The sequence below is a fragment of the Panthera tigris genome, chromosome D3 (assembly GCF_018350195.1).
Source record: "Panthera tigris isolate Pti1 chromosome D3, P.tigris_Pti1_mat1.1, whole genome shotgun sequence".
Taxonomy (NCBI): domain Eukaryota; kingdom Metazoa; phylum Chordata; class Mammalia; order Carnivora; family Felidae; genus Panthera; species Panthera tigris.
The window spans coordinates 9,278,989-9,303,162 of record NC_056671.1 but is presented as its reverse complement, the minus strand read 5'-3'; the positions used below and the strand labels follow the sequence as shown (position 1 = coordinate 9,303,162).

Genomic DNA, 24,174 nt, shown 5'->3' with positions numbered 1-24,174 from the left:
GGGAGACCTTCCATGGTCACTGAGGAGCTTTGCAAACAGTGGGCAAGTGGTACCTTTTAAATCTGGTAGCACATGTAATACGAAGGATAATGATGATAATGTGCAGTCTTACTGACTGCTTAATTCTACACCACTCGTTGCACCAAGTGCTTAACGTGTATTATCTCCTGTAGTCCTCACTACAGCCCTGTGAAGTAGATAAGTACTGTTATTATCCTTGTTTGACAAACGAAACTGACTGCAGAGAGAAGTTAGTAGATTGCCCCCAGTGACTGAACTGAGATTTGAGGCCTCACTTTAATCCTAGGGCATATGCTTCTTCCAGTAGGACTGGATGAAAGTGTGCGGAAAGGGAGACAGTCACTGTCGGTAAGAAATTGTAATGGCAATATTTTAGTCATAGCTCCTACTTAACAATTGAGGGAGATCGGCAAGTAACACAAGAAAAGTCACCGATTGGGGAAGAACGTTTAAGAGCTTTATTAGACCTTTTAAATAGTCTGAAGTCTGATAAACCCACAAACTATAGCAAGGGCCACCCCTTTGTGGTGTGCATGTAATGCTGTGGAAAGTTTCTACTACTGTTCATGGATTTTCTTTGTACTTCTGCAATCTCTCCACCTGTCTTTTAACCAGATGTTGGTGGCCCAAGTCATGGTTATTAGTTCTGAGACAAATGAAACAGTGTGCTGGCCCTTCCCCATGGAGATAGTACCCTTGATCTGAGAATCACGAGTTGTACTATTTATTGCTGATGTTGGATCTTAGGGTCTGAGGCTCATCCTATCAGGGATTTTCTGAGTTCTAAAAACACTTTCCTGGTATAAGACTTGAAGTTGTTAAATTAATACTGGGCCCTAGTGAAAAAACAGTCAAAAGGTAAAAACTATTAAGCACTTACTAGATGCCAGGCCACATAAGTGGTTTTCACATATTAGCTCCTTGTCCTCTCAACAATGCTATGAGCTAGGTGCTGTTAGTTTCATCTTTTATAATTGAGGAAACACACATGGATAAGTCACTTGCCCGAAGCCAATTAAGTGTAGGAGTTAGATTTCAAACACAGACAGCCAGACTCTGTAGCCTGGGAAGCTAACTGTATTTATTCCTTTCTTTTTCTCACCAGAGAAGTTTTTGGGTTTTTTTCACCAGAAAATTTTTAAAAAGAGTAATCCTCTGTATCTCCTATAAGCTCTTGAACTTCTTTTGGCCTCAGCTTTATGCTGTAGTTCTAGAGTGATAACGCTTACGTGGTTGTACCGTGACCGTCAGAAAACTTAGTGTTCGGGTAAGGAATTTGTAATTCATCAGAACACAGGAAGGCTGGAGGGGGTCAAGTTTTGTAGTGCTTGAGGACCGAAAAGGAGAGAGAAGCTCTCTGTAGAGTGTGTTGGCTCACTTTCATTTGCATGCTTGGGACAGCCTAGGAGACCCATCTTTTGAGAAGCAAAAATATATTTTCCACACTATAGTTTTGATCACTGTGACAGTAAAGGAACCTTGATCATAATGGGTTTTCCTTTTTCAAAGTTTATCCTGGGAAGAGAACAATTAGAACAAAAGACTCAAAAAAAAAAAAAAAAAAAACAACCCAAACTGGGCTTCTTAAAAATGTTGGGCTCTATACAATGCAAGCATTTTAAATAAAAGAGCTGTTTCTTCTGTGTTTTTTGCAGTTAGTTTCAGGCTTTTGTTTTTGTGCATTTCAGCAGTGGGCTGAAGTAGGAACCATGTGTATTTTGTTCTTTACTCTGGTCCTAGCACATAGCACCGTGCCTGGCACATGCTGGGTGCTTAGTGAATATTCAAACGAGCGAAGCTACATTTCCAATACCGAGATTGTAAAGAAAGAGATCTATGTGTTCAAAACATATATTTCCTTGTCATGGATACACAACTCCCTCAAGAAAAGAATCGCTTGTCTGGTGTTAAGTAGATTTTGTCACATGCTCACAAACTGACCCTTCCTCTGAGAAAGCTTGGTCACGTAGCAAGCATTCACAGAGCTGGAGGTCTGAGGAGGAGTCTGCCTTTCCTCAGCTGGCACACGTGTAGCCAGCTCCTGGTGGTGCTTGAGGCCCTGGAAAGCTGACCTGTGGCCCTCACTTTCAGTGGTCACTTCCCTCACTGTGCTGCTTACTCATCCAAAGCATTTGAAGAAAAAGACGTTGCTCTTGAAGAATGGGGGAAGCCATTTTAGGTTGCCTCTTAGTAGTTAAGAGATTTATTGTCCAAGAACCGGCTCTTAACATTTTGAAGTTAGGGGCACCCGGTGGCTCAGTCGGTTAAGCATCTAACTTGGACTCAGGTCATGATCTCACAGGTCATGAGTTCAGGCCCCACATTTGGCTCTGTGCTGACAGCTCAGAGCCTTTTAAAAAAAAATTTTTTTTTTTTTTTGAAGTTAAAATGCACTGTACCCAATACAGTTGTTTCCTGAAAAGGAAGCTCCCACTCCCGCCCTCCAAAAAAAAAAAAAAAAAAAAAAAAAAAAAATCAAAATCTGTGTTCAGAATTGATTATCCTTCCTCAGCTGCTTAGTTCATTTGGTCATATTAAGAAAACATAAATAATCAAAAATCCACACTTGAGTTACATCATTGGAGTGAAATTAAAAGGTGCCAAGAAGCTTGCAATCTTTTGCTATAAGGTTCAGAATCCTATGAAGGTAGACAGGCAAGACTCTTGCCTGGTACAGACTTGAATCTCATCCTAGAGGCTGACAAAGTGGCATTTCCTTTTGTAGGACAACTCCCCCGCCCTGCGCACTTGTCTACATTGGTAGGGCCAAAGCACACAACTTCCTGTGTTTGGGTTAATGCCTGTGTGGGAGTAAGATCTAGACAGACCTCGGCCTTTCAGATGCCTCTAAAAATTGCTGAGTTTAAAAAACTGAAATTATGTCTTTGTTATTTTCTGTGAAGGCTACACTAGAAGGTTTGGTTTACTTGTGTTCATATTCACAAATGCACAGGTGCCTTTGCAGCCTTACCTACAGGGGACTGTTTCCCCTGAGTCTATCTTCCGCCTCAAGGAATAAGACCATTTGTATTTTATGTTTTTTTATTTTTATTTTTATTTAAAAAAAAATTTTTTTTTAAACGTTTATTTATTTTTGAGACAGAGAGAGACAGAGCATGAACGGGGGAGGGTCAGAGACAGGGAGACACAGAATCTGAAACAGGCTCCAGGCTCTGAGCTGTCAGCACAGAGCCCGATGCGGGGCTTGAACTCAAGGACTGCGAGATCATGACCTGAGCCGAAGTCGGCCGCTTTTACCGACTGAGCCACCCAGGCGCCCCAAGACCATTTGTATTTTAAAGACTGGTTCATCTTAAACCTCTTGATCTTGGTCAAAGGTTTTGCTTTCAATATTATACACTAAGTTGTTTAAAACCTCCCAATGGGATCCTTATCTATGATGTATTATTGGCTTATTGAAGAGAAGGAGTTGGCTTTTTCCTCCATACCGGTACCTGTGGTCCTTTACTCTCCCTAACATAGATGCTGACGTTTTTTAAAAAGAACTCTTTGCTAACAATCATCAGTTATGATTGAGTTCTAAGTTTTGCAAAAATAAGTGTTTACTTTTAGCTGCTGAGAAAGTCCTGACTTGAGGAAAAAAATACTGATATCAAGGGAAATGATGACTGTTGTTGGTTGAATATTAAAGTCATACTGGCTGTCAGCTTTTGCACTTCAGCAGCTTCTCCTGGTTTAAGTGAGATTGTGATGTATCAGGAAACATTGTAGAGACGCGGGGTATTGACCTACAGAGTTTGACTCACCTATGAACCTGCTTCCTGCTTCCGTAGATGGTACTTTTGACAGTTGCTTTCTCTCCTAAGTATAAATTTTAAACGCTGATGAAGAGAATAATTGAAGCTATGCATCTTGAATAAAAGCATGTTTTCAGGATATCTCTCTTAATTTTTTCCTTTTCTCCATTGGTATACCTAGGCCGACGCAGATAGTTTTTATATGGCGTGCAACGGCCGCCAGTTCAATTCGATAGAAGATGATGTTTGCCAGTTGGTGTATGTGGAAAGGGCTGAAGTACTAAAATCTGAAGATGTAAGTGTGCATCATTCTTATATTTTACGTATATGTTGTATACAAGAATATATATATATAAGAATGTATATAACATATATATATGTATACCTATATAGATATGGATATAGGTATAGATATATATGGGGAAAGAGAGGAATGAAGAGTGATTGCAATGAGTACAAGGTTTCTTTTTAGGGTGATAGGAATGTTCTAAAGTGTTTTTCTTCAAATATCAACCCTTAATCCCTGTCCTGATCCTTAACTCTGTTTAGGTAACAATTTATAATTGCTCTGGTTTGCCATCGTCTGTGGGACCTCTTCCTACAAAATGTGCTCAGCTCACTTAAATCATCTTCTAAAGAAAGTAGTAGATTCAACTCTGTTATATTTTTAAGATTTCCTTTCTTCTAAAGGAGACCTAAAGGTCTTTTTACCTTGAAATCAGCTTGATAGAAAGAAATTCAGGTTTGATTGTTCTATCATTAGGTTAGGTAAAATAAAAATTGACAGAGGGGCGCCTGGGTGACTCAGTCGGTTGAGCGGCCGACTTCGGCTCAGGTCATGATCTTGCGGTCCGTGAGTTCTAGCCCCGCGTCGGGCTCTGTGCTGACAGCTCAGAGCCTGGAGCCTGCTTCAGATTCTGTGTCACCCTCTGTCTGACCCTCCCCTGTTCATGCTCTGTCTCTCCCTGTCTCAAAAATAAATAAACGTTAAAAAAAAAATTTTTTTTTTTTTTTTTAAATTGACAGATGATAAAGTCAGGCTTCCTTTGTGCCAGGTGCTATGTAAGGCTTCAGTGTAGGAGATTGTTTTCTCTAAATGAATACGGCTTCTTGAGAGACTTCCTATAGAAAGCTACTCTTCAGGGACCATAGATTAATGTGATTTTTCTCAGCATGTCCTTACATGTATGTCTCATCTTTGCTTCAAGAATTCCTGCTCACTTTACAGCTGGCAGGGCTCAAGGGAGACGTCGCGGTGGCGGGGGTGGGGGTGGGGTGCCTTTCTTGACCACAGACCGTTATGCCCCGATTTCACACCCTATTGTAGATTCCTGTACTTTTCTTACATAGCAGTTATGACCACTGGTAATTATACTTTTTCATAAATTTGACTTTTGCCTCTCTCTACCAGATTTTAAGCTCTATGAGGACAAGGCCTGACCTTGTGCTTGGGGATCTGGCGAATCTGCTTTGCTCACCATTGTTCCAAACCTAGAACAGTGTCTGGCCTACATAGCAAGGGCTCAATAAGTGTGTGTCAAATGAGTAAATAAACCAGTGTTGTTGATGCTATTATCACGTAGTAGGAAGTGCTACGTTTTCATTTACTCTGTGGAAAAATCAGTCAGTCCCATTTCTACTTGGCTGCTTTTATTCACTTACGTTGTTAGAGTTCCATACCCTTAGAAGTAGAGCTTGGAGTCTGGTAACATTTGAGATTCTCTGTTAAGCTTTTGGCAGCTAGTCTCTCTTTCCAGAGTATCAGCTCCATGAGGGCAGGGGTCTTTGTGTGCTTGTTCTCCACCATGTCCACAGTGCTATGAGTATAAAGGGTGCTCAGTCAATATTTGTTGTATGAATGAAAATCTTACCGATTTAAACTACTTGCACAGAGAAGAAATGCTGAAAACATCCTACCAGGAGTCAGAAAGCAACAGGTAAACTAGTTAGTTAAAAACAGATCTCTTAGAACCGTGGAAGAAGAGTCAGGCTTACGTGAGGTATTTCCCTGTAGGGTGCCAGCCTCCCCGTGATGGACCTGACGGAGCTCCCCAAGTGCACGGTGTGTCTGGAGCGCATGGACGAGTCTGTGAATGGCATCCTCACCACGTTATGTAACCACAGCTTCCACAGCCAGTGCCTGCAGCGTTGGGACGACACCACGTGAGTGCAGAGCTAATTTCTCACCCTGCCAAAGCCTGTTATCACCCTTTCCCAGAATGAAAAACAGCCACCACCAAAAATGAGCCATTCTAAGCGCTTGACTTTATACACCTGGGCGCTACAAAGGTGAAGGGGTCACACGGAAGGGCCTTCCATTTTTCTTCACTTTCCTCTGTTCACATGGGAATCCGCATCCTTAGACCGCGTCCTTCTTAGTATGCTGATTCAAAATCCTTGTGGAGTTTCCAAAAGCAGCATGAATTGTTTGCTTCCAAAAGCCAGAGAATGGGGGGGGGGGGGTAGGAAAGCTTAGCTTTGAGGCTCTTATACACAAATGAAATCTAAGTCTGAAGTCTCATTTATCACCTGCACTTGATGTTTACCATTTCCTCTGGCTTTCTTACCAATTGGGCTATGGTAGTAGTCTCACATTTTCAATTTAGCGTGTTGTTGAGGGCTCAGTGGCCAGTGGTAATAGCAGTCACTAAGTATGAAGTACACACATGCCTACACCTTCCTGTTTCCCAGTGCAATAGAGGCCTTGTTTGTAGGGTGGCATAGCACAGGCAAAGAACTGAGGGGTAAGTTGTACCACGTTTTTTTGTTGCTTTGTTTTGTTCTGTTTCATTTTATTATAAATCAAGGGTTGTTCCTCCCTTTGTAAACTGTGCTATGGGACTTAGCTAGACGAGTAAATCAGACAGTGGCCTGGGTTTCCCAGTAGAGAGAGGAAGGAAGGCACAGAATCAAATAATTGTACAAATGAATGTGCAGTCACAGCTGTAACAGGTGTTACAAAGGAGCAGTGTGCAGCGTTGTGACTAGGGAAGTAGAGGCCTGATAACAGCCAGGGCTGCCTGAGAAGTGCAGTCTCCAGGAGGATGAGGAGGCGTTGACCAAGGAAAGAGGGGGACCTGAGAGAAGGCATTGTGAGGGCGGAGATGCGCATGGGAAGGGCAAGATCACATGGCAAAGCCCAGAAGTTAGGAAGGTGGACATGTAGAGGAATCTGTTCTCCACCCCCAAGTGACCAGAAGAATTCCAGCTTTCACAGAGCAGGGACCTTGTCTGGCTTGTTCACTGCTATGCCCTTACCTAGCAGGAGACCTGGTGCATTGTAAGGAGCTCAGAAAATACCCTTGAGCAAATAAACCCTAGGTTTTCCCTCAAAAAAAGCCCCACTGAGATGGACGCACTCCATAAAGTATCTGTATCTTGTGTCCTTGTGTCTGTCTGCTACACCGTTTAAGTTCTGGACGCTTCTTTGTTCCCTACCACTACAGTTCAACTCTCAGTGCAGGTTAACTGCCCCAGGAGCGTAGCATTTTAAAGTTAGAAGTTGGCTCAGGGACCATATTGTCCAGCCTCCTCGTTTTACAGAGGAGGTAACTGAGACCCAGACATGAAACATAGCATGTTGAAAGCATCCTGCAGAGAAGGCCAGAACTGGGACTGGAATTCAACCATCTGTATAGACAAGCCTCACGGCTATCCTCAAAAACACACAGTTCTTTCAGCAAGTGAGTTTCCGCCCTCAGTATAATATGCACCGAATAGTGCTAGGGGTGGATGGGAGAGAATCAAACGTAGATCCTCCGCAGGGAGTTTCAGCCAGCTAAGGGAGTTTACACCTGTACATAAGTGCAATCCAATTCAAGGTAGAAACTGGAGAGAGTAGAGTTGGTTTCCCCACTGAGGGTGGCCAAGAAGGGCTGCGTGGAGAAGGCAGCACTGGTACCAAGTCTTGGAGGGTAGTTTTTTGACACATGCAGATGTCAGAGAAGGATATTCTGGGAAGGTTTCCCCAAATATCTCCTCAGGAAGATAAGATGACAACTCAAAAGTTATTTTTGAAGGGGAAGGAAGGGTTTAATAAACTGTTAATCATCTTTTAATCAATGAGATGGTATGTCATAGAATACTACATATATAATACCAGTAAGGTGATTTTTGTAATTTTTTCCCTTTTCTCTTTTTAATTCTCAGGGATCATCCTTAACATTCCAGAAAGCTCATTCTGGCATAATGTAGGAAATAAGATTGCAGAATTAATTTATTGTTTAATTAAAAAAATTTTATTTGAGAGAGAGAGAATGGGAATGAGCGGGGGTGGGGGGCGGGCAGAGAGAGAGAGGGAGACTGAGAATCCCAAACAGGCTCTGCACTGCCAGCACAGAACCCAATGCTTGACCTCAACAAACTGCGAGATCATGCCCTGAGTCAAAACCAAGAGTCAGACGCTTAACCGACTGAGCCACCCAGGCGCCCCTGTTTGTTTGTTTTAAGGACTCTTTTTCTCAGTAAATACGCTATGCTTTTTTCTTTTTTCTTTTTTTTTTTTAAGAGAGAGCATAAGCAAGGAGAGAAGGAGAGGGAAGGAGAGAAAGAGAGAGAGAATCCTAAGCAGGCTCCACATTCAACACAGCCCGACACGGGGCTCAATCCCATGACCCTGGGATCATGATCTGGGCCAAGATCAAGAGTCAAATGCTTAACTGACTGAGCCATCCAAGCACCGTATTGTTTTTTAATCCAACCACTACCACAGCTGCCACACAGATCGAAGGAGTGACAGAGCTAGTTTGTACCTTTGACAAAACTGCTTGCTGCTTGGGGCGCCTGTGTGGCTCAGTTGGTTAAGCATCTGTCTTCGGCTCAGGTTATGATCTCACGGTTTGTGAGTTCAAGCACTGCTTCAAGTGAGCCCCGCTTCTCTCTCTGCCTCTCACTCACTTGTGTCTTCACTGTCTCTCTCTCAAAATAATAATAATAATAAATAATAAAATGATCAGTGTCGTGATTTTTTTAAAAAAATGGCTGTGTGCTGCTCACTACAGCTGTCATTCTTGTTTCTGCAAATTTGTCTTCCAGCTTCTTTTAAAAGTTTTTATTTAAATTCCAGTGAGTTCTAGTCCCTGGGCACCTGGGTGGCTCAGTCGGTTGAGCATCTGACTCTAGGGTTTTGGCTCAGGGTATGATCTCGCTGATCCTGAGTTCAGGCCCCCTGACAGGCTCTGTGCTGACAGCTCAGCCTGGAACCTGTTTCGGATTCTGTGTCTCCTTCACTCTCTCTGCCCCTCCCCGCACTGTGTGCATGCTCTCTCTCATAAATAACATTAAAAAAAAATTTAAATTCCAGTGATTTCTCTCTCTCTCTGTCTTTCTCTCAAAAATAAATAAACATTAAAATTTTTTAAAGAAAAAAGGGTGCCTGGGTGGCTCAGTTGGTTAAGTGTCCAACTTCAGCTCAGGTCATGATCTCACAGTTCATGAATTTGAGCCCTGCGTTATTAGGCTCTTTGCTGTCGGCACAGAGCCCACTTTGGATCCTCTGTCTCCCTCTCTCTCTGCCTCTCTATGTCTCTTGAAAATAAATAAACATTAAAAAACAATTTTAATTCCAGAGAGTTAACATACAGTGTAATGTTGGTTTCAAGTGTGCAATATGATTCAGCATTCCCATGCAACACCTGATGCTCATCACACATGTACTCCTTAACCACCATCACCCCCATCCCGTCCCCTCTGTTAACCATCAGGTTGTTCTCTGTAGTTAGGTGTCTGTTTCTTGGTTTGTCTCTCTCTCTCTCTTCTCTTTTCCCCTTTGCTCATTTGTTTTGTTTCTTAAATTCCGCATGAGTGAAATCATATGGTATTTATCTTTTCTGACTGACTTCACTTAGCATAATACTCTCTAGCTCCATCCAGGTCATTGCAAATGACAAGGTTTCATTCTCTTTTATGGCCGAGTTGTATTCCATTGTATATATATACTACATCTTCTTTCTCCATTCATCTATTGGTGGACACTTGGGCTGCTTCCATAATGTGGCCAGTATTGATAATACTGCTCTAAACGTCAGGGTGGGTGTCTGGCTTCTCTTTTGATACTAAACAGAGATAGACTAGATCATTTAGCTTTCTCTTGGGAAATGCAGATAGAAACTCCTCATTTGTGATAGGAACTTCATGTTCTTCCTGCTTATTTCCTTTTCTTGGTTTCATTTACTCAGTTGGGTAACAAATTGGATGTGAGGTGTATCTTAAGCATTCTTTCTTCTTGGTGCCGATTCACGGTTAGCTTCAACTATAACCCACTTTCTATCATTTTTGCCTGCCTGATGAAAATATTCATGACTGGTACTTAGTGTTACTTTCTCTTGAGAATAAGAGAAAAGCATTAATGGATTTTTAAATGCCTTTTCCCCCCAGCTTTATCAAACTATAACTGATCACCAAAAATTGTATGTATTTAGGGGCACCTGGCTGGCTCAGTCACTAGAGCATGCGACTGTTGATCTCAGGGTCTTGAGTTCAAGCCCCACATTGGGGGTAGAGATTACTTAAAAAATAATAAATAACATCTTTTTAAAAAGTAACCTCTGTCCCCAATGTGGAGCTCGAACTCATGACCTTGATATGAAGAGACACATGCTCCACTGATTAAGCAGCCAGGTACCCCAAGTTTACTTAAAAAAAAAATTGTATATATTTAAAATGTACATGGGGCACCTGGGCTGCTCAGTCAGTTGAGCATCCAACTTCAGCTCAGGTCATGATCTCACAGTCTGTGGGTTCAAGCCCCGTGTTGGGCTCTGTGCTGACAGCTCAGAGCCTGGAGCCTGCTTGGATTCTGTGTCTCCCTCTCTCTGCCCCTCCCTTGCTTACACTCTGTCTCTCTCTCTCTCAAAAATAAATAAACATTTAAAAAAATGTTTAATGTACAACCTGATGACTCAACATACATATACATTATGAAATATTCACAAACAAGCCAATCAGCATGTATCTATCAACCTCTTTACCAGTTTCCTTTTTTCCTTTGTGTGTGTTGTGAGAACACCCAAAGTCTGTCTTCTTAGAAAATTTCAAAAACAATACAATATTGTCAACTATACTCACATTGATGCAAACCGGTTTCCCAGAATTGATTCATCTTGTATAATTGGATCCCGTACGCTTTGACCAACATCTCCCTACTGTGCCCTCCCTGCAGCCCATGGTGTCCATCTACCTTTCTCCTCTCTGTTTCTGTGGGTTTAGCTTCAGTGCCATTTTTATTGGCTTTTTGTAAATTGAAACTTGAGTACTTAGCACTGGTATCCTCTTCCACATGTTCATTGTATGGTAAAATATCATGTGCATTTCAGGAAATATATCAACTTTTTTGATGGGGTGAAATTTATTACAGATTTTAGTTCTCTTAGGAGCAATCTAGAGAGGACAGGGTACATTTTGAGTGATTTAGATCTTTGGGAAATGGAGGTAAGGTAGATGGTTTGCAGTAAAAAAATACTTTATGGATAACCAGACATAAAATTCATAGCTTATCTTACATCCCTAATTCTAACCTGCACATATTTAGTTCTTTGGTTAAGCTTTAGACAGAAGAGTGAAAAAAGGTATGAAGCAGATCAAGATTCCTCCCTTTTTTTCTCCTTTATCAAGATTTTGGGAGTTTTGTTTTGTTTTTTGTTTATTTTTTTCATTTTGTTTGCAAATATTTTTGAGTGATATCCTTAGTTATGATGAATTGTAACAGACAGTACGTGAGAGACAGAAGATTTAAAATATGGTTTTTGACTTTTGGTTCTGTAACAACTCTCTTTTGTATTTGATCTGTGCTGTTACTTTCGGTGTCCTGCACAGGTGTCCTGTGTGCCGATACTGCCAGACTCCAGAGCCAGTAGAAGAGAATAAGTGTTTTGAGTGTGGCGTTCAGGAAGTAAGTGATGGCTGGTGGGAAAGAATAATGAACACAGCTTTAATGCTCTGGGGATTTCTTTTGCCCTGTGTGCCTTAAATTCTTTTAAATTCTTTTTCAGACTGATGCTTTTGTTTTCTTTTGTCTAAGGTCATGCAAGATATATGAATACGTTATTTTACACTCTGAAGCAAAAATCTCTGTGCTTTTATTTTTTGTTTGTTGAAAAAGACTAGACTTTTACTGATAAATTATGAATATTTGTCTTGCCATTTCCCTAGAGTTCCTTAAAAAACGAGAGGGAGAAAATGACCCATAAAAGCACCCTTGCTTTTTGCATTTCAAACACATATTTATTCAAAACTCCTGTAGAAACAATTCACCTTCATTCTGTGTCAGGGCCTTTCCCACTCTGAGTGAGCCAGGTCATGTGTTTTTGTACAACTAATTAAGATGTCGTCTTCTCCTTGGCAGAACCTTTGGATTTGTTTAATATGTGGCCACATAGGATGTGGACGATATGTAAGTCGACATGCTTATAAGCACTTTGAGGAAACCCAGCACACGTATGCCATGCAGCTTACCAACCATCGAGTCTGGGACTATGCTGGAGGTGAAGGCCATTCTTGTTTTCTAATTTGGATTCATTCTGCATGAACGTGTCTCCCTTAGAACCTCTCCTCTTCTTCTTCTCTCACAGCTTGAAATCTTCCTGACTGCTGTGGCAAACTTGAATTCTCAGGGTGCCCCATAGCACACTATTTCCTGCAAATGGCCTGAATTACACATTATAAAGAGAGTTAATACTTCTATACTTGCCCTCTGACTCTTTCTTAAATTCAAGTGAGTTAGCCCACTTGTACAGAAATATTGCAAGGCATTTAATTTAGACCTGTAAAAACAAAAATTCTGGCCAAGTTGAAAGTATATGCAGATCCTTTTCATTCTAAAGAAACAAGCCTTGATTGACTGATTCATTCTTTTCTTTAGATAATTATGTCCATCGATTGGTTGCAAGTAAAACAGATGGAAAAATAGTACAATATGAGTGTGAGGGTGATACTTGCCAGGAAGAGAAGATAGATGCCTTACAGTTAGAGGTAAGATACTTTGTTAGTAATTACTAAGTACCTTTTTGTACTGCTTTTTACTATCCTACCTTAAAAAGTGGCTTGGGCTTTTACTCTTGCCATTTATTTCTGTATGTCAACTTTTTTTTAAAGTTCTATCATTGCTGTGGAGGATTATTAAAATACTTTTATTCTATCTAATTTTCTTCTTTGGAAGTCTACGCTTCACTGTGTCTTACTATTTTGAATGGGATGTTTCTCATTGTCTCAAGTTCAATGTTAAGGTGGTTCTCTAGCTGCAATAAAACTGAAAGTTAAGAATCTTCCTGTTGGCATCACAGTAGCAGTTGGAAACTGAGCAGGTCAGAATGAGGAAACCCCAGTAGCACCCTTCCATGCCCAGGAAGCTTTTTTACATATCTTGGACATTTTATGAAGTAGACGCTTACATACTCAAAGTATGTATTTTATGAATTTGATGTTTACATATGTATGTCTAAAGCCATTTGGGAGTATTCATATATAGTTGAAGAAACAACAAAATTAGCACAGTCTGATTTTTCACTGTAGTAGTAAATCCCACCTACTATAAAATTAGTATATTGTAAACGTTACGATAATGAAGGAAAAGTTTAAAATGAGTCTTGTTTTGTATTAATTTCAATCTGATTGCTTTAAAAACAAATAGCTTATGGGTGCCTGGGTGGTTCAGTTGGTTAAGAGTCTCACGGTCTGTGAGTTCAAGCCCCGCGTCGGGCTCTGTGCTGACAGCCTGGAGCCTGCTTCAGATTCTGTGTCTCCCCCTTTCTCTGCTACTCCCTTGCTTGCGCTGTGTCTCTCCCTCTCTCTCAAAAATAAATAAACGTTAAAATAAAATTTAAAAACAAATAGCTTAGCCTTGGGAGGAAATGGATATTTGAAAGCTTGGTCATCTCCGGACTTTTATGGTCTAATAGATTGAGTAGAATGGCTTAAGATAAGGCTGATGTTTTTACCATTACTTGTATTGATATGAAAAAGTTTAAACCTTTTACATTAAGTTTTTAGAAGTAACCCTTCCACCTTAACTCTAGGTATATTCATTCAACAAATGTTTATTGAGGGCTGCTGTCTGTTGGCCATTCTTCTTGGTGCTGGGAATGCAGCATTGAACAGACTCCCTGCCCTCGTGGAGTGTACGTTCTAGGGGCACACACACATTCTCCCATCTGTCCTTTCTCCCTCTTGTACCTTCCTTCTCTTCTCTAGCTTACAAGCACATTCAGATCTCCTTTTAGTCTTTTAGAATGGTTTTTCTGAAATGCAGATGTCATGTTGCTACTCCACAGCCCACATTTCTCAATATGATGCCCCCGGGCCTTCTATAGGCCCCATCTGCCCATACCTTGCGCCCTAGCCTCATTGGTGTTACTCCTTCATCTTGAAGAGATCCTAAATGTCCACAGCTCACATCTGGGTCCAGTAGTTCTCTGGAATCAGATCTCTGTCTTTACCTGTCTCCTCCACCTCTCTGTTGAGAGCCCTCCCATATCTCTCCTTCTCTCAGACGTCCTCCCAGACCCTACTGTCATAAGCCATCTATCCTTTCTCAATAGTTACACATTCATTCACGTTGTTCATTCATTCATGCAGTCAGGTAGCAAACATTTCCTGACATCCAGCATGTGCCAGGCACTGAGGCTACAGGAATAAAGTTAGAACCCTCACTTTCGAAGAGTTCATATTCTAGTCAGGGAGATCTGGTGATTAAGTGCTAGCATCCTAAGTGCTGTTAATGACAGGCACTATACCAAGGGAGCTGAGAGGGGTGCTTAACCCCAGGCTGGGCGGGACAGGGACAGCTTCCTAGAGGGTGGTGAGCTGATTTAATACTTTGGTTTAAAAACCTTGGGGTTCTTCTTAAAATTAGCTTGATGGGACACCTGGGTGGCTCAGTCGGTAGGGTGTGTGACTTTGGCTTAGGTCATTATCTCACAGTCTACGGGTTCAGGCCCCTTGTGGGGCTCTGTGCTGACAGCTCAGAGCCGGGAGCCTGCTTTGGATTCTGTCTCGCTCTCTCTCTGCCTCTCCCCAGCTTGTTCTCTCTCTCTCTCTCTCTCTCTCTCTCTCTCTCTCTCTCTCTCTCTCAATAATAAATAAATAAACTTAAAAAATTATTTTAAAAAATTAGCTTGAACAGAAACTTATTTGCTAATGTACATTTCTCTGCTTTCTTGTCCAGACTAGATTGTAAGCCCCAGGTCAGGAGTGTAATTGACATCTCTGTATTCCCATGGTTTGTTGAGCAGAGAATAACCAAGATGTAATACGTGTTCTGATGATTGTATTTACTCTTCTGTAGGGCATTAAAAGTCAGGTTTTGGTTTTTTTAATAAAAATAAATAAAAGTCGGGTTTTAACTGAAATTCAGAAACTACAGTGATTTATGTGTTGGTGTCTGTTCTCTGTTTTTAGTATTCGTATTTACTAACAAGCCAGTTGGAATCTCAACGAATCTACTGGGAAAACAAGATAGTTCGGATAGAGAAGGACACAGCAGAGGAAGTAAGTTTCTGTCTGGACTGCTGCTGACGTGCCACACGGCAGGGCTATCTGATGTTGGGATGGGAGAAGGCAGAATACAAGAAAAAAGGAATGCTGGAATCATTCTTAGGCTGATACGGAGATAGAGAATTGTCTTGCCTCTAAAAAGAAACCTTTGTCATATGTCAGTTATATCTCAATAAAGCCTGGGTGGGGGGGCAGCGGCGGAGAGAAGAAAGAAAACAAGAATTTGGGATCAGTCGGCTCACCCCGGTAATCTAACTTTAGATCAGGATTCCAGAGACAAGTGGTTAAAAACATGAATCATCATCATTATATTACAGACATAGCCCCTGAAGGCAGTGTCAGGCAACAAGAAATTCTAGACCACAAAGAGAATGAAATTAGTCAAAATGAGGAAAAGGAAGAGGCAAAAATATGCTGTTGCAAATGCTGTCAGCTGAGCATTATTTAAGAAAGGGAGGGAAGCCAACATACACTCTCACCTAGGGTTACCAAATCGAAAAGAATGTATTAAAACTGTATGCCGAGCTCTGTATTATACTAAATATAAGGAAGAAACAAAATACCTGCTACGTACCCTGAAAAAAGAAAACTTGGATTTAAAGACTTGAGTATTTTGGTATTTTTGATTGGGAAGAGATTTGTTTGTTAAATCAATCAGGTTTTCTACGCCTTGTGCAATTCCATTAAAAAAATAGAAGTATGTACATGAGGACTTGTAATTTGAGTCAGCCAGTTGGTTTGTCAGCTTGGGAACAGCTGCTTTGAGGAGCTGCGTGTGGGCTTCTGTGGCACCAAGATGGTGCTGAGCCCTTCAAGATTGAAGAGAAGAAAATCAGGCTGAGGTGTTAGAGCTTCGGTGGTTCCCGTGATGCCTTGTTTGTCTAGGACACAGGTTTTCAAATTTAGCGAAATCCTTGAAAGAAGATGCCACTCACTCCTCCACCAGGTAGAAGAGGAAAGTGGTGTGTTTTTGGTGGAAACCCAGATGGAGGGCCCAGAACTTCACCTGCTTGGTTTTCCCATCGTCTCCGGCAGGTACAAGGGACCCTGACGGTTCCAAAGAAAGCATTTTGAAAACCAGTGAGCTCCTGAGGGTTCACATAGAATGGGAGTTCCAAGAACCTTTCTCAGGTTCTAGGGACAGTGTTCATAATTCACTGATCCTCTTAGTAGTAATACAGGCTTTTCAATTTTTTTTAATAATTGGGGTGCCCGGGTGGCTCAGTCAGCTGAGCGTCCGACTCTTAATTTCAGCTCAGGTCACGATCCCAGGGTCGTGGGATCGACCTCAGTATGTTGGGCTCTGCGCTGAGCGCGGAACCTCCTTAAGAGTCTCTCCCCCTCTGCCTCCTTCCCCCACGTAGGCGCATGTGCTTGTGCATGCGTACTTTCTCTCTCTGAAATAAGATAACAACAATGAAACAAATAAATCCTTAAATGATTATTTTAGTAATTTTGTGAGTCCCTGGCATAACTAGATCTTCAGAAAGGGACTGCAGAGCCAGGCTCAGGTCTCATCTGTGTGGTAGCTAGGGTTATCCTGGAATTAAGCAGGCAGGGCCAGGCTCACCCATATGTCAGGCCCGTTGGCCCCAGTTTCCGTGTATGCCTACAAATGAGGAGAAATCAAGGTTCTCAAATTAAGGCTTAACACCAGCTTTAAAATCTTTAGTTCAGGGGCGCCTGGGTGGCTCAGTCAGTTGAACGTCCGACTTCGGCTCAGGTCACGATCTCGCGGTTGGTGGGTTCAAGCCCCACGTCGGGCTCTGTGCTGACAGCTTGGAGCCTGGAGCCTGCCTCGGATTGTGTGTCTCCCTCCCTCTCTGCCCCTCCTCCACTCGTACTCTGTCTCTCAAAAATTAATAAAAACGTCAAAAAACAAAAAAGATCTTCAGTTCAAAGTTGTTGATGTAGTTTTTATCAGAACCTTCCAAGTGGTGGAGGTGCCTTTCCAGAGGCACTCAGGGTCACTTGCTGACCGGTTCTGAATGGGGCTTAGAGCACACATGGGAAGGACATGCCTCCGACAGCACTCAGGAGGCCGAGCTCTGGTTACTGCCACTTGGTGTCAAGTCCTGAGTCCCTAGGAGGAACACTCAAAACACAGCCTCAGTACTAGGCGTTTCCACAGGGGGGTACCTAAAGTGCTTCGTGCAGACCCTTGAGAGCTAAGCTTAGGGTTCTCTCTGCCCTTTAAGACCCTTTAGGATTAACTGCATTCCCTAACGAATGCCTAAAGCTCATTTTTCCTTTGCCGTACAGCTATGGCCTGCAATGTAGTGCAGAGAGGTTTAGAACTTGGGTCCAGTCCCAGACCCACCACGCTCTAGCTGGGTAACTTTGGGCATATTGCCTCACCTTTCCGTAAGCCTGTTGATAAAGTTGACACACTGAAGTCTCTGGCTTCTTATCAGATATAAAGGAGATACTGCTTACAAAACATCTGGCTGGTGCTTGGGCCATAGGATTTAAATTCTCAGTCCCTTTCACCTCCTGCCCTTTCAGCTATTACTGCCTCACGATCCACCCAGCCTCACTACTTCCCATCCAGTCTTCTCCCTGTGTCCTCGGACTGGTAGAGGTGAGGCATTTCTCAGTTGGGTAGATCGTCACACCTGACTGAATCTAATGTCTGCTTAGCTAGACTTCAACAGACTCTTGGTTTCTGACACGTAATACGCCAGAATTTTAAAATTCTCTTCAGTTTATAAGACAATGTAACATGAATTCGTTCTCCCTATATTGCATTTATAAATTAACTCAAAACAAGAACTGCTTATGTTCCATGTGGCTTCATGGTACATGAGAAAATTTAATAATGAGGTTTTTTTTGGGGGGGGGGGTAGGGACCCAAACAGTTAGAACCCATTATTACAATTTTCTTGGATTAGATTAGTTTGTTAGATTATTTGGTTAGTAATTTTTGGAATGTGATCTCAGGAGGAAAAAGACGTGGTGAGTTAAGGAGAGGCTCTGGTCTGGCCTCTGACAGACCGTCTCCTGTCTTACTGCCTGAAGCTCACTCTTTACTTCTGAGCAGTTTCGCTTGCCGTTTAGCTGTGATCCGTCGTTCATCCTTGTATAGGGAAACAGTAAGGGGTAAAAAAAGGATTTCTCCAAATGTTTATTTCTGTTACAGAAGTTCTTTCAAATGATTGTCTCACCTTTTCTTAGTTTGGTTTATCAAAGTTACGGACAGGTCATTGCAAAAACGCTTGTGAAGTTAGCCCCAGAGACCCCACAAAACTATGCCTCTTTGAAGTGAAACTGATCTCCGTTTGCTCTTCCAGATTAACAACATGAAGGCCAAATTTAAAGAAACAATTGAGAAATGTGACAATCTGGAGCACAGACTAAATGATCTCCTAAAAGAAAAGCAGTCCGTGGAAAGAAAGTAGGTGTAATTGGTCTCTTCTTTAACTTAGCTATTTCATTTTTACAGGTAATCTCCTCCATTCCTATGAACACGCTTTCCTTTTCGAGGGTGCCTATCACTAGGTTTTCGGGGGTCTCCCTATTTATGGAGCAAACTTGTTGTGACTTCCTGTTGATTAAAAACGACAGCATTTCATGCCAGATGGGTGCTGTGTGGAATGCAGAGCTCTCTGCTGATGTCTGTGCTCGCTGTATGTGCAGATATCTTCCGCTGTTGCCTGTAGAGGGCAATTCCCTTGTGCTCAGAGCTGCAGCTTCTCGGAGCCATGGTGGCTGAGAACTGGCAGGAGAGAGAATATGTCTGAGCCGGACACGGTGTATATTCTGGCCTTAGGCAGGAATTAAAGGCCAGAGTTGTTGAATATGGAGGAAAAAATTCAAGAACGGCATGGCAAGAACATACTCTACTACTGTGATATGGGGAGATAGTTGCTGCTCATGGAAATTACCTTTCTAGTTTAAGTATATTCACAAAAATAATTGGCTTTTTACTTCCAGACAGTGGATGAAAAATAAGGAGGAGAATTTTTAAGAGCTTTTTTTTTTTTTTTTAAGAAACCTTCATTCTGGAATAAATTCAGGTTTACAGAGGTTGCTAAGATAGTGCAAAGAGTTTCCATGTACCCTTCACCTGTTTTCCCCACTGTCAAAAGTTATTTTAATAGTTTTTCTTTGTATTGTGGTAAAATCTATATAACAAAATTTGTCCTATTCACTCTAAGTGTATAATTCAGTGGCACTAAGTGGCATTCACAGCATCCTGCTACTGTCACCATCATCTGTTTCAAAATTTTCTCGTCACCCACAAGACTCTCCACCAAAGGTTTTTTTTTTCTTTTAAATATTTTCTTGTTTTTATTTCTTTCCCCACACTCTTAAATATTTTATTTTTTAAGGAATCTCTACACCCAACGTGGGGCTTGAACTCACAGCCCTGAGATTAAGAGTCTCATGCTCTACTGACAACCAGCCAGGTGCCCCAAAGGTTTTTTTCTTTTTTTAAACTGTTCTAAAAGCAACACTACAGGATTAATAGAAATTAAAATATTCTATAGTTTCAGCTCCCTAACAAATTCAACTGTATTGAAGAATTAAAATTGGAAGTTTTCTTCCAGGCTGTAGATTTTGCTATCTAAAGATTACCACTATTCATTGATGGTACCAGTGAATATTTACTCTTCCAGATCTTTTGTTGTACCCATATGAATGTCTCACATACCTTTTTTTCTAGAAAAATAGAATAATATTAGGTATTCTGTTTGGTAAAATATTCCGTTTCTGAGATTTTTTTTTTTTTTTTTCATACTGACACTTGTAACGGCTGCATGGTATTGCATTGTATGGAGGTTCCCTGATAATTTTAACCGGTCCCCTATTGATAGACATTTAAAGTTGTCTCAAGTCTTAGACTAATATAAACTATGGTGCAATGAGCATTTTTCTCCATGTTTCTTTTAGTGCAGTCTTGAATATATTTTATTGGATGAGTTCCTAGAATAGGTATGTCAGAGGGCATGTGAAATTGTGGTTTTTGGAGTTACTGCCACGCTGACTTCCGAAGAGTTTGTACCAGTTCGCACTCCAGTGCCCACGCGGGGAAGTTCCTCTTTTCCCACGGTTGAGCTCTTTGGCATTCCGATACATAAAAATGGTATATCCAGTGATGCTTTAATTTGTAATTCTTGCCTTGTGAGTAAGATTGAGCGTCAAGAATAAGGCACTCCCTATTCTTGAAAACTCTTCTCCAGTAAATGCAGTGAGGTCAGAGCACTTGACTCTCCAAGAATGTCACTTTTCCTCATAACTTCTTTATCGTAGCTGTTATCTGTAAGCCATCTATTTAACCACAGACTGCAAAACAAAGGAGCAGTAGAAGTTTTACCATGAATCATAGAATCATTTACACTATTGAAAAATTTCTGAGACTTAGAAAAACTGTTACGCCGCCGACTAGAGCGGAATCCTTGCTTCGTACAGCAGTCGCGGTGGCGGCACAGTGGAGACTGTGGTGGCAGTCTCCCTCCGCCACAGGAGGGAGGAGTCCAGTCCCTAAATGGATTCTGAGATCACAGCGCCTCTGTTCAATCCCAGAGCAGAAAGCGGACTGTGTCGGCAAATGAAAAAACATGCTTTTGTCTTCCTTTGTTTTGCAAAAGGTGCACTCAGCTAAACACAAAAGTGGCCAAACTCACCACAGAGCTCAGAGAGGAGCAGGAAATGAACAAGTGTTTGCGTGCCAACCAAGTCCTCCTGCAGAACAAACTGAAGGAGGAGGAGAGGGTGTTGAAGGAAACCTGCGACCAGAAGGATCTGCAGATCACCGAGATCCAGGAGCAGTTGCGTGACGTCATGTTCTACCTGGAGACACAGCAGAAGATCAACCACCTGCCTGCTGAGACCCGGCAGGAAATCCAGGAGGGACAGATCAACATCGCCATGGCCTCAGCCTCCAGCGCCCCCTCTTCGGGGGGCAGCGGGAAGCTGCCCTCCAGGAAAGGCCGCAGCAAGAGGGGCAAGTGACCTTCTGAGAAACAGACGTCCCTGAGACTGGTTTCCCTGGCGCAGTGAGGGTGTGCTGGGGCTTCAGCTAAATGTGAGGGCGGACCTTAAATAAGTACAAGTGAGGACCGAGCCGCAGTTGTTTGGATCTTTCATTTGCTGGCGTGTGGTGCGATGAACGTAGGGGGTTGCTGACTAGGAGCGCCGATGGAGATGGGCCGTGTTTTAGAAGGTGGCTGCTGTTTCCAACCGTAGTAGTTCACTAACCTCAGACATTCTAATGACCATTTTGCCTTCCTACTTGATAGAAGCCCCAGCTCTGCTGTGCATTTTTCCGTTGTATTTATTGAGTCCGTGTATTTGACGTTCAGGTCTGGGGTCGGTTTAAGATGTCGAATTTTTTTTTGTAACCTCAAAGGTAACGTTACCTGAGGTCTAGCAGCTGCTTTAAAGAGAGGTTTGCACTGGCCACTGAGGATTTATGAAAACTCCCCGGTGTTAGTCTGACGTCCTTGTCATCCCCTCCCTGCGTCTGGGAAGAAGAATTGGTTGAATGTCATATGAAAAGAGGCTGGGCCTGTAAACCTTTAGTCACTAGCCTGTCACAGCAGCCGTCTTTTGCTCTAGGACTAGCCAGGAAAAACAAACAACCCTGGGGCAGGCTGAGCAGACTCAGTGTAGGGAAAATGGTGGTGCTTCCACTTTGTTTATTTTCGATGACTCCAGGCCACATTATGAACCTCAAGTAAAGAGGAGGCTGAATGGTTGCTCTAAGACTCCGATCTCAGAGTGGATTTCCTAGCATCTAGCAAGAATCAGCAAGCGGATTTATCATCCATGTGAAAATGGGCAGCGAGGCCTCTGACTAGCTGATTGTGTATTTTGCTAGGATCAGTGTTTTCTGAATGTTTACAAAAGATTGGGCTGCATGCTCAGGTTGCGGCTAGAGGGAGCTTGGGCAGATTTTCAGTTATGCTTTCAAGATACAACCAAAGGCTGTTTCTAGATCCGAAAATTAGAATTTTAACAGGGCCCCTTTAAAACAGTCGTGCAGTGCTCGTTGTGAGCCAACAGAGGGGCTGTGTACTTTCTCTAGAAACCTTAACGTCAAGTAATTCATAATACGCAGTAATTAAGCCAAGTTAAAGGAAGACCCGTGTTGGAATTCAGCTTCCAGAAGGGGTAGCTGGACGCTGAAATGATGGGTTTTGTTTTCTGCTTTAGAATTAGCCAGAGTTTTCCAATGGTCACATTTTAGAATTGTTTTTAGCCTATGGTTAGGCCTCATCCCCTTTGGCGTAAATGTCCTTCGTGTTCCTTGTTAGCACACAAACTGTATTGCTAATCACCATCTATTTTTGTGGGATGCGCTGGAGCATTTCCCAGAAACCCTCACCTGTAACTTTGCGAAATGAATGTACTCAGACATTCTCAAATTCTACTTAGGGCAGACCAACTCTGGAAGTGCCCCTTGGACTTACATATACAGACACCTTAAAGCAAGAGTGGGAATGTAAAGCGTAACCTAATTCTCTTTCCTATAGAGATTCTATTTTATTTAAAATCTATTTTTACACTAGTTAGAATCCTGCTTTTTTGGCCAAGTACTTGTCTTGCATGTCTGACCTTGCAGAAGCTGGGGTGGATCGTAGCATACTAATTACGAGAATTAGAAGTAGTTTACAAAGCTTGCTCGTTCCTCATTTTCCCATGATCACCTCCACCAAGCAGCCCCACCACCAGCTGGGGGAACAGAGGTTTTCAGTACAGGTGGGATAAGTGCCCGGAAAGGCTGTGCCCAGAGGAATGAGCAAATAGGCAAATGTTTCCAAACTACTTGAAGGTTTAAAAATGTTTTCCAGGAAAAAAAGCATCTTATCAAGATACATAAAGAAAGTGTTTTTGAAAAAGGTCAAAGAGTCACGTTTGATTTTGACAAAATTACATAAGATAGAAACTGTTAGTATTTTCTTCACGATGGAAATGAACCACTTAATATATCCGTACTACCTTGAACAATGAAATTGCATTAAAATAACCGAACTTTGAAATGATTCTGCCCCGTGTGAAATTTGTGTCTCACTGGTTGACATTTGCTTGGGAGCTTGTATCTAAATAACCTAAGAAGGTGTCAATGACCTGAATCTTAAAACAGCACGAAAACCATCCCCTCAACAATATAGTGAGCAGCTAGATTATTCATCTTCCTACCCCCCTTTGCTCCAGCTTCCCAAACTAATAAAAAGTAGCTGAACCAAATATAGAATAAGGAAAATTATCTGAATTTAAAGGGTTTAAATTTAAAGGGTTTGAATTTATAGGATGAGACCCGGCACACAACTCTTACAAATGCAAAGCAATCAACGTGTAGGTAGGCCTGAGACTTTTTACCAGGCCTTCTAGCAAGCCGAGGTGGTTTCATTTTTTGAAACTGTCCCAGATGTGACTTGTTAGGATATGCTGGGCAAGACAAGGCCCTGAAGCAACTACCCACTCCACGCTTGCACGGGGAGGTAGGTTGTCCTAAGCAAAAGGGCTGAGAAATGAATTGAAACAGCCAGCCAGTTGAATGTAGAGGACTTGGCAAATCACGAATGAACAACCTTCTGTCATCACTTGGAAACCCCTCTCCTGGTACAGTCGGGATACACAAGTTACAAACGTCATCCTTGATTTGGCTGCTGTGCGTTCTGCCACGTAGCTTGGGCTGGTGGCAAGCTTGGGCTCCCGCAATGAAGTCAATGGGCTTATCTAAAAAAGGAAAGCCACTCTCCCATTTGAGGAAAGCGATTTCATTTTCTCCAGGATAAAGCTGAATTAACTGCCGCGGTGAATTCTGCTGCGTTAATTTCTTTCTTGGCAGCAGAAGGGAAATTTTTCAGGAGTCTCTCAAGACCCGGCTCCTGCTCCTTAATGGTGCTGGGGGACACCTAAACTACTCAGAGACCTGGCCATCACCTTAAGCGAGTTTAGG

The 24,174-nt window shown here is 42.1% G+C and overlaps 1 protein-coding gene across 3 annotated transcripts in view; it reads left to right on the top strand.

Moving 5' to 3' along the window:
* Positions 1 to 23,254, top strand: part of LOC102949574 (BRCA1 associated protein) — a 105,942-nt gene extending 82,688 nt beyond the window's left edge. For all 3 annotated transcript variants that reach the window (XM_042961686.1, XM_042961685.1, XM_007079661.3), the window contains 8 exons: positions 3,961 to 4,074; positions 5,794 to 5,942; positions 11,592 to 11,667; positions 12,121 to 12,259; positions 12,637 to 12,746; positions 15,171 to 15,260; positions 18,557 to 18,660; positions 20,858 to 23,254. In XM_042961686.1, coding sequence (XP_042817620.1) covers positions 3,961 to 4,074; positions 5,794 to 5,942; positions 11,592 to 11,667; positions 12,121 to 12,259; positions 12,637 to 12,746; positions 15,171 to 15,260; positions 18,557 to 18,660; positions 20,858 to 21,221 — 1,146 coding nt within the window. In that variant the 3' untranslated portion in view covers positions 21,222 to 23,254. The remainder of the gene's footprint in view (positions 1 to 3,960; positions 4,075 to 5,793; positions 5,943 to 11,591; positions 11,668 to 12,120; positions 12,260 to 12,636; positions 12,747 to 15,170; positions 15,261 to 18,556; positions 18,661 to 20,857) is intronic.
* Positions 23,255 to 24,174: the final 920 nt, after the last annotated feature.